Consider the following 9,773-nt stretch of genomic DNA (forward strand, 5'->3'; position numbering starts at 1 on the left):
GTAGAAGCACAGTGAGAGCCATACGGGCTTAGTAAGACTTAACAGTAAATTATTATCAGTACCCATACTCATATATTGGTAGCTCCCTAAAGCAAGTCACCACAGTGACCTATCACTGATTTGAGTCTTAGGTAACCTATATAATCATCGTGATAAAACCTGAGGAGAAAATACTAAGTGACCAACTTGTAGCTCAAAATCTCATTTATACTATATTTTAAACACCTGCCTACATTACTATAAAAACAGTGAGAGTAGGGTTACATTTTGAGTACACCTCTCCTAAAGGCAGGGTCTCCATAAGCAGCTTGTTAAAATACAATAATTTAATTTGAAATCAGGCATCTTTACAGGCCAAACTTGCTCTAAAAATTGCTTTCATCTCCTGTTGCTTTGAGGCATTTTCACCTTTTCTAACTCTCTGTTCAAAATGCATTTTAATTCTTAGAATAACACACTTTATTTCATCAAATAAATACACAGACAACTTAGCCACTGTCCATAAAGTAACTCTCACCCCACCCTGTAAAATCAATACTGTTAGTCTTGAAGGGAGGGAGGAATCTACCAGTAGCAACACAGCTGGATCATTTAATCCCTAATTCTGGAGCCATCCCTGCATTATCAAGTGGCCAGCTTTTTGTAACACACAAAAGCACTAGGAGCTAACAGATTTAACTCATCAATGAATTGACATTTAGAATAGAAAACGGAAACTCAGAATCCCCTTTCTAAACAGTGACTGAGTGAGGAGTAGAACAAACAATAAACCACTGAGGCAAACACCTCCCTTTCTTGCTCTCCATCTGCCCTTGCCGTTTTTAGATATAAAAATTCTATACTGAAACATGTTTCAAGCGTGCGTGCATGCACACAGGGGCACACAGAGAGTGCACACATTGCCCTCTGCTGACCAGAGTCCAATGCAGTCCGAGAGTGTTCTCCAACACACACACGCTGTGGTGACACAGGTGAGCTTCAGCGAGTGCTGGACAGGACTGTGCCAGTGTGTGCATCAATCCCTGCTGTAAGAGACACCTCCTGCAAGTCGGGAATCACCAAGGCTTTTTCAGAAACCACTTTTAACGTCTGCGGTTTCTTCGTTTTTTTTAATTCCTACCTGGTGGTACAGCTGAGAAGTAGGGGCAGGAAGCCAAATAAACCAACCACATATGCCAGTTGCTTACATACCATCACCTAAAGCTTTTGCTGATTTACACTGCATTTGTCAGCACTGTCTTTCCTCACAGTTGGACATTTTCATGAAATACCAGGGAGCTGCAGACAGGCTAGAACTAGGGGAGGCCAAGCAGGAAAACAGAACTGGCCACTACTTTCAGGTTACCTTATTTGCAAGTACTTCCCTCTACTATTTTCACAAGTTCTGTCCTTTTACTTTTCAATGTGAATGTAAACAAGAAACATCAACCACAAAGAGATAAAAATAATTCTTAACATCTCCCCTCCTCCATCCCCACACTAAATAAATTCTTTTTAAGTGTCCTTCTATGACTTGAGGGGGAGAACCACTTTAGACCAAAGTTTAGAGACATACTCCAAACTGGAAAAAGTACAGAATATTTTTTAATTTAGAAAGCAGCTCAGTAAGTTCAACTAAGGTTATGGAGGATCTACATGTCATATTAAAAGTCTGTAGGCCACCCTTCTGACAGTGGCTGGCTATAATGTGCTACATTTAAGTACCTACAAATGGACATAAAAGAGATGCAGACTGGGATTCTTGAAGTAGGGGAAGAAGAAAGATTTCTGCTACTGTTTCTATACTCACCCAAGGCCCAGTAAGATGCAGATTCCAAAGGCAGAGCACTACTGTAGAGAGCATGGATATACATGAGGTGAATCATCAGCTCAGCCAGGCACCACCAAAAGAAAATACGAATTATGCCCACAATTAAGATGCTGAGATTGGTCTTCACACTGAAAGCTTCTTGTCTCCTCATCTAAAGAAGAAATCCAAAGAGGTTACCTGGCACAAAACTGGCTGTTTCACTCAAAATACTCATCCTGGGAACTTCTGACTACACCACTTGGAAATTCCTGACACACTCTTGAGGGACACTAGTCTCTCCATTCTCAATCTCAGTAAGCAGTAGAAACCAACAAGAAGCCAAATGTGAATGCACATTGCACCAAACTGTTGTAAAAAAAGGCCAACTGCTGTTAACCCGAACAGAATCCAGACATCAGACTTTAATTCCTGCAACTTGACCTCTGCAGATAATATAAAAAGATTAAAGAAACTACAGCTATGAAGAAGGTTTTCCAAGCAGCAGCCCTTCCAAACAAAATGACTGCTTACTCTTAAAATACCTCCAATTTCTACCAACTGCAGAGAATCAATTCCTTGAGGACAGTTCTTAATTTTCCTCCCACAGCATTGCTAAAGTCAGCAAGACCTACAGAATGTGCTGAGAAAATGGAAATGCAAGTTAAATATCAGATAAGGCAAAATTTGCAGTTGATAGGCTTCTCAAGAGGCTCCAAATTCTAACTACAGTGAACACATAGGCATATTATTATTGCACCACCTTTCCACAATAAAAGAGAATAGAATCAAAAAACAGAAACATAGGATTGCCTAAAAACTCAGTCATGAGTTATACATCTATTATTATGTGCAACATTTCCTTTTCCAGTCTCTAGCTGGCCACCAAAAATGCATGTGCAAGAGAAGTAACCAACTCATCTGCACAGGCCCTCAGTCCCAAGCACAGGGCAGTTAACATGCAAGCCCCTTTGGAAGGTTCCTTTGTATAAGTGACATGAAAGCTTGCAGACTACCATTTCATCACAAGGATTTGCACAACAGGCCTTCAAACCCACATCTAGAACTGCTATGCCTTGCTTCAACCCCGAAATTCAACAAAGGCCAGTGACAAAGTGTTAGTGTCTCATTTTTGCCTGCCAGTGGAAGCCAATTGCCAGAACTGGTATTACACTCCTTGGGCAATACAGCAGTTCACAGTTTCCAGCTCCAGAATTTTCACAAAACAATAATTAGTTAAAAATATTATCTTCGTTTCTATGCAAGACTATGCTGACTTTTCCCACAATATCCAGCCCAAGATAACATTCAACCTTGCATCTTCTGAAGCAAGTGAAAAAAATGAGCACAGAACTTTTCAGTCAAGGATCCACCAGTATCTAGTTTCACTTTCATAAAGCCCAGTATTTGCTTTGGCTTCAACAGAAATTCTCCAAATGTGAACAGAAGCAAGCAATCCCTAGGCTTCTATGCATAAACTGAACAAACAGTTTTATGGTTTGAAATGTCCTCTAATCCACTTTGACACAATAATTTTAACTATAGATATAGCAGGTTGTGATACCACTTGTTACTCAAGTATGTAACAAAATACGGAAAGCAATAAGGGATGAAAACAAGAACTTTTCCATCATGTAAAAAGCAGGCTTGAAAAGAAGCCTGCAAGGATCTAAGAAAAGCATTCAGTACAGTTTGTAGGTCTTATATTTTAAACAAGCTGCTCAGCTGAAGCTAAGACCTCCTATTAAAGTCATCAGCTGTTTTCACATCAACATAAGGAGAAAACTGGAGTTCTCAGGAATTCCCAATACAATCTACCAGCTTTCTGTGACTCCAAAATCTGTTTCATAGTTAATAGCAAGCTTATGCTGAAAACATTAGCTTTATTTCACCTGATGAAGAAGAAAACAAAAAGTGAGTCCAGCAGCTGCATGTTAATATTATGAACACTCTCCAAATGTAACAAAGCATGTCACTGGCTCCCTGGTTGAAGGGATGAACCTGATGTCAGACAAAACATCCTGTGAAGCAGAAGAACTTGGGGAGACAGGTTTGCCTTAAAAGTCGATATCCAGGACCTTACAAAATTCCTCATTGCGCACACAAAATTGTCACATTCCTATCATATTATTTGTTGATTTTATGATTATGTGGAAGACAGCTTTAGACACCCAAAGAACAACTGTTACCTGCTTACTGAATTCATCAAAATTCACCAGGGGTCCATTGTGGAATGTAGGATAGTAAAACACATATGCCAGCATCCAGGGGAATGAATGGGATGACTTCTGGGTAGGTGCATGCCAGCAGTACTCCAGGCTGAAGCTAGTGCAGAAGAGGCAGCGGACAGACACAGTGAAGAGCAGCAGATAATACTCATTTTCAGTGTCATACCACTTTCTCTGCAACACAAAACAAAGCCAGATCCTGATGGTGCAATGCTGTGTTTTCTCTATAGCAAGACAGCAGTGTCTACTCAGATCTCAACTTCTGGGGTCAGCAGCAGCAGGAAGAAACTAAAGCCAATAGCAGTGGGAATGAGAATCTAAAGTGAACAGCACTAAACACATGAACAACAAGCACTGGCTTTTGATGGAGAAAGGTCCTCCAGAGCTACTGCAGCCAGCATAAAGAGACAGCTTGATTTCAGAAACATGTTAGGCTGTGAAGAATTAGGACAGCAGGAGAGCTCTTCCTACAGAAATGAAACAGTATCTACCTCAGATTTAGTCCAGCACTATAACTTTCAAAACAGCTGGCAACAGAGTTGATAGCCAAGGGACTACTAGGGATGAAGCTAGATACAAAGAGAATCAGTCACTCCTGATAAAACTTAAGGCTGGAAAAAATGTTACTGAGCATTTACTGATACTTTGACACTTGGTGTCACACTTGTTGCCAACAACAAAAGCCTATCACCAAAAAAACCTTGGAAATAAGAGCAAATGTAGCTTGGCTGACTGACAATTTGTATTGCAGTGGGCCCTCTCCTCACCAGAGCAAATCACAAAACTGACCACACTACATGAAGAGATTCTACACACTCATTCCCCGTCCCCCTGAACATCAGGGCAACAACCCTTACAAAAAATGTCCAGTTTTCCCCATTGGTCCAATAAAATACAACAGGACATATTCTCACAACTGATCAACAGTTTTTCCATATCTGTACTACCCAGAAAAAGCCACTAGACAAAGAGCAAAACTGAGCTTGCTTACAGCTAATTGATGCAAGTAAGTAATTTGGTACAAATCAAAGTGTTGGAGAAAGTCTCCCTCTCTGCAGAAGTCACAGTCACCAATAAGTACAGGCAGGCTTAACTGAGTAACTCCTAGATACAAACCCAAAACCCAACATCTTAAATTGGCATGATTAGAGCTCCAATGAAATGTGTTTAATAGAGCACAGGTGCAGCATTAACATAATTCAGCCCTACTGAATACCACTCACACATCAAGGGATATACTTTTATTCCAATGTACTGGCCACCATGATTGAGAAATGAGACTTTTCTAACTGGAGAAGCTCCAGCGTGAGTCACTGCAGTGCTACTGCTTAAGGTTTCTCAAACCAACCCCTACTTTTATCAACTGAAGGGACAGTATGCTGCCATAGAGAGAGATGCCATTACAGACAACCACCACCATAATTAATTTGATGCTTAATTAGTCTTTCTCACATTACCTTGGTTTCTTCCACCGCTGGTATGCGTAAAGTGGACAGAAGAATAAGGGAGCACAACCATGTCAGGAGTGACAGCTGAAACTGAGCCACAGCAAAGGAAATAGCTGCATGTAACAAAATGACAGCAAAGCCCTTGATTCCCAGTAACAACCAGCAGGCAGCCATTCCATAAACCATCAAGCACCACGGTTTATACTGTCAGAAAAAGAAAAGTTAACAATCTTTAATTTAATTATTTCTAAAGAAAAAAGGCACTCAATACCTGTGCTGCCTACACAGGCTCTGCAGTAGAGACAAATAGAGTCAACAGTCAAGGTGAGGAACACACATGAAAAAACAAACTCAACTGTGTCCCTAGAAGTGAAAAGGAAGGTGTTTCTGTAGTAGCATCACTATAGAAAATCAGAGCCTCCCTAATGTGAGGGAGAGCATAACTTCTTCCTTTCCTTCCCTAAACGAGCAGGTGTGACACCACAAACAGATCGTTTCCCATAATCATGCAATCATTTACCAATCATGCCAAAACCCAAGCAGCCATCACTTTACTTACTTTCTTCACAAAGGAACAACTGCACCCTTATTATGTGTACAAATCAAACAATGCTGTTTAATGGCTTGCAACAAGGCAGAGGCTTTTAGAGGTTGGAGACTGAAGTCTCCAAACATTAAGGCAACCAACCCCCACACACAATTCACACCACAGAATGAGATTTACTATTCTCAGTGGTCTCACTGCAAAGCTTCCCACACCCACAGTAAACAAACCCATCAGAAAGTCCCCACTGTGAAGAAAATCCCTACATACCTTCTCCACCAAGAGCCTAGATGTCTGTGACACCAGCAGGTGACCAGCCAGAAGCCACAGTATACGCTCCCTTCCCCATTCAATCCAGTAGCTCCACTCAAAGTCCATGGGGTCCTGTGGCATGAAGGGAACTGGTCACTACATGTATCTGGCCATAAAGGACAAAGCAATAGCCCTGTAATGTGCCAGCTGTGTGGTACCCAACAGAACTCCCACATCTCAGGAACACCATTTCAGCAATCCAGTTGGATCACTGGCAGCACCATTTTCAATTCCAATGCGGAATTCCAAAGTTCAGAAACACAGAGCTTTACATGGTGGTGTGCCTCCTAAGCCTCACACTGGTGCTGGAGCTGAGCAACTTCAGCTCTTCTGAGGGATTCAAAGAGCAACTCTGCTCTGCCTTGGAAAAACCAAGAACTTCAGTGGAAAAGTGCTTTGCTGGAAAAAACGTTTCACTCCCCATTTCAGCAAAGCCTAGTTACAATCAGATGGAGTTAGGTCAGCTGGAGTTACCTGTGGCATGAGATTTGTATCTAAATTAGGTAAGACAGATCCGCCAGTAGCCTCATGTCCAATACAGAGCCTCACTAAAAGTTCAGCTTTCAGGCAGCTGAGATTTCTAAAAAGCACATTTTGAAGGTCCATTACCAGCACTGACAGCAGGCCTAAACACCAAAACACTTCCACAGACATGCATTCCTGCTTTTGTGTAAGCAATCTTCAAGATTAGTTGCATTATTTGCTTTTGACCTCACAACCTTTTGAAGAAATGCAAGTAAGGGGGGGAAGGGATGTGTTTTTTGGTTTGGGGTAGAGGACTGCCAGTTTTCTTACTGTTTTTTGTTGGTGTTTTTTTTTAATACCCACTATGTTTCTTCAAGACCTTTCACCTCAAAATCTGTTCTCTTCTATGCTATACTACAGGCCAACCAAGAGAAAAACATGTTCATTGATATTAAGGATTATGCAAATCACCCGGTAACAAGAAAAAGGGGGGAAAGGCTGCAGGAAGTGTCAAGGTTGATCAGAGTTTTAAGGCAAAACAGTAAAGTAGAGGGTTATCAAGAGATGTAGCAAAGGATAAACACTCAAGCCAAGGATCGAGAAAAGGAACGAAACTTTTGTTATGATTCTTAGATCCAGACACACCTAGCCAGTCTCTCTTCCTCAACAGAAATAGCAGACTAAAAATAACTATAAATATCCAAATCTGCATGTTGCTATAAACTTCTAAAGCTAAATCAGCAGCTTGGATGAGCAGAGGGCACGGAGGCACAATTACTGCCACAAAACAAGATGCTGCCACATCTCTTACCTTTTTTAGCCCCCGAAAGAGAGTCCCTGGTTCCAGCCCAAACCTTCTGTCCATTGCAGCTTCATACTCTGCAGGGAAGAGCAAACCTTTGATAAGAACACAGCAGCCAGAGCAGGAAGAGTCAGGGGTGGGTTCTCTGCTGCTCAAGAGCAACATATTCCCATGTGATCTCCAGCAGTGAGGATACCCATATCCAGGGAAGGGCAAGTCACCACGTCACTGCTCACTAGGTGGGGGCCCAACCGTGCCACAGCTCTGCCCCATAGTAATGGCAAAGCAATTCCCCAGAACTGGTGTTTGATTTCCACTGGCCAGGGGGACAGCAGCAGTAGCCCACCTTTTACTACACAAGACCTGCACTATTCCTCACTTGCCATATGTCAGAACTGCCTGGTTTCTCCCACCAGAGCAGAAGGGGGGAACACAGACCCGAGAGTGGCCAGTACAGCCAAAACAGGGAAAAGCTGCTCAGAGAAATGCCTCTAGAGCCCGCTGCCACCACATTTTGCAACTTCTGCAGAAGACTTGCTGTATGCATGGGTGCACAGCTCTGTACCCAGTCACGCAGCACTCCTTTCACTGCTCTACAAATGCCTGCCTAGCACTTCTGTTCTTCCCTTGAGCTCTTTCAAGAACCAGGTGGAGTCATCAATATAGAACCTTGCTGATTAAAGCCTAATAAGAGACAATATATATTCCCTGCAAAGCCTCTCTAGCTTGTTATACTTTTATAATACAACCTTTATTTCCATTTAAATACCAGTGTGCTATAACACAGCTTCTTTTCATCTGCAAATTGTACTTAAGTTGTTTAAAATCCCCCCCTTGCTCTGCAATACATAGGTGCACAGTGTCAAACCAAGCCACCACAGCAGCTCCCAAGAGGCTACACAAGGCAGAGGTAGGTGTCTGGAAACAAATTGACCGCAGAGCTCTACAGACAACCCAACCATTGCTCTGAGTCCTGGACTCAGCACTGGAGCCCCAGAGCTCCAGGCAGGGAACATCAATTTGCCCTAGGGCCTCTCCAGGTTCAGACCCTGGCAAGTACCTTCAGAAGGCACAGCTGCTTGTGAACCACCCACCCGCAAGAAGCTGTTGGTGACCAGCCAGGAAAAACAAGACAATTCAAACTCAACTTTGCTGAATTTTCCCTGTCTGAGTAGTTGAGTTTCAGAGGTCTCCCTCATATTTTCCCTGACAGCCACGTCCGAGGACAGCATTAGCACGGGCTTTCTTAGCACTCGAAGGCAAAAAAGCCCTGGGACAAAGCTCTCTGTCCAGGTGGCATCTGCCTACTGCTTCCTCGCATAGGGCAGGTTGGCAGCTGGGAAGAGCACAGCGGCTCCTCGTACAGGAGCAAAGTAGAAACCAGGCAGAGAGGAGAACTCACAGCGAACAGCTTCGCCAGCCCCGGCCGGGAAGCTGTGCCCGAGCGAGCACGCCCACGTCGCACACTTACTTCGAGACACCTGGTGCGCTTCGTAGAACGCGTAGAGGTGGGAGCCCACGGTCAGGAGCCCGTAGAGGCACAGTTCCCAGGCCGGCAGCAGCATCGGCACGGGAGCTGCTCCCCCCGGCCGCCTCCCTGCGGGAAGGAGAGGACGGGAGCGGTTTCCTGGAAGAGGGCAGGCAGGCACCGAGCAGCGGGACAGCCGGCACGGGCACGGCGGCTCCGGGACCCCGCCTGGCCGGGCTCGGCTCGGAGGCGGCCCCGCAGCTACCGAGAGGGCAGGCGAGCCGTGCCCGGCCGCGCCGGCTGCAGAGGCCCCGGGTGCAAGGGCTCAGCACGGCCCGCGGCACCCTCGGCACAAAACCAGGGCCGGACCCCGGCTGCTTTCGGGGACGCGGGACAGAAGGGAGGGGAGGGGACACGCCGCTGCCCCCTTACCTGAGGAGGGCTGTGCCGCCGGGAGAGGAAAGAGAGGCGGCGGCGGCCGATGGGCCGAGCGGAGAGTGGGCAGCCCCGCACCCGGCCGCTCCCACCGCTCCGCCACACGGGCGACCCCGAGGCCGGTCCGGCCCGGCCCCTCACGGGCGGTGCCCGCCCCGCGGAGGGATGGAGAGAGGGAGGGAGGGGACGGAACGGGGCGGAACAGAGAGGGGGCGGAACGGGGAGAGGGCGGAACGGAGCTGCCGGCCCTGCGCGCCCCGGGCCGAGCGCTGGGCGGCGCTGCAG

General features: G+C 45.2%; 1 protein-coding gene across 2 annotated transcripts in view; it reads right to left on the reverse strand.

Moving 5' to 3' along the window:
- Positions 1-9,201, reverse strand: part of HHAT (hedgehog acyltransferase) — a 146,873-nt gene extending 137,672 nt beyond the window's left edge. Inside the window, exons 1-6 of one of the 2 annotated variants that reach the window (XM_088161208.1) lie at positions 9,057-9,201; positions 7,595-7,662; positions 6,277-6,390; positions 5,472-5,666; positions 3,976-4,188; positions 1,790-1,961 (exon numbers count right to left, since the gene is read on the reverse strand). In XM_088161208.1, the coding sequence (XP_088017334.1) occupies positions 1,790-1,961; positions 3,976-4,188; positions 5,472-5,666; positions 6,277-6,390; positions 7,595-7,662; positions 9,057-9,150 (856 nt within the window). In that variant the 5' untranslated portion in view covers positions 9,151-9,201. The remainder of the gene's footprint in view (positions 1-1,789; positions 1,962-3,975; positions 4,189-5,471; positions 5,667-6,276; positions 6,391-7,594; positions 7,663-9,056) is intronic. The other variant, XM_014887397.2, reaches the window with a different exon arrangement.
- Between the last annotated feature and the right edge of the window lie 572 nt (positions 9,202-9,773).

The sequence above is a fragment of the Sturnus vulgaris genome, chromosome 3 (assembly GCF_052056855.1).
Source record: "Sturnus vulgaris isolate bStuVul1 chromosome 3, bStuVul1.hap1, whole genome shotgun sequence".
Classification (NCBI taxonomy): Eukaryota; Metazoa; Chordata; class Aves; order Passeriformes; family Sturnidae; genus Sturnus; species Sturnus vulgaris.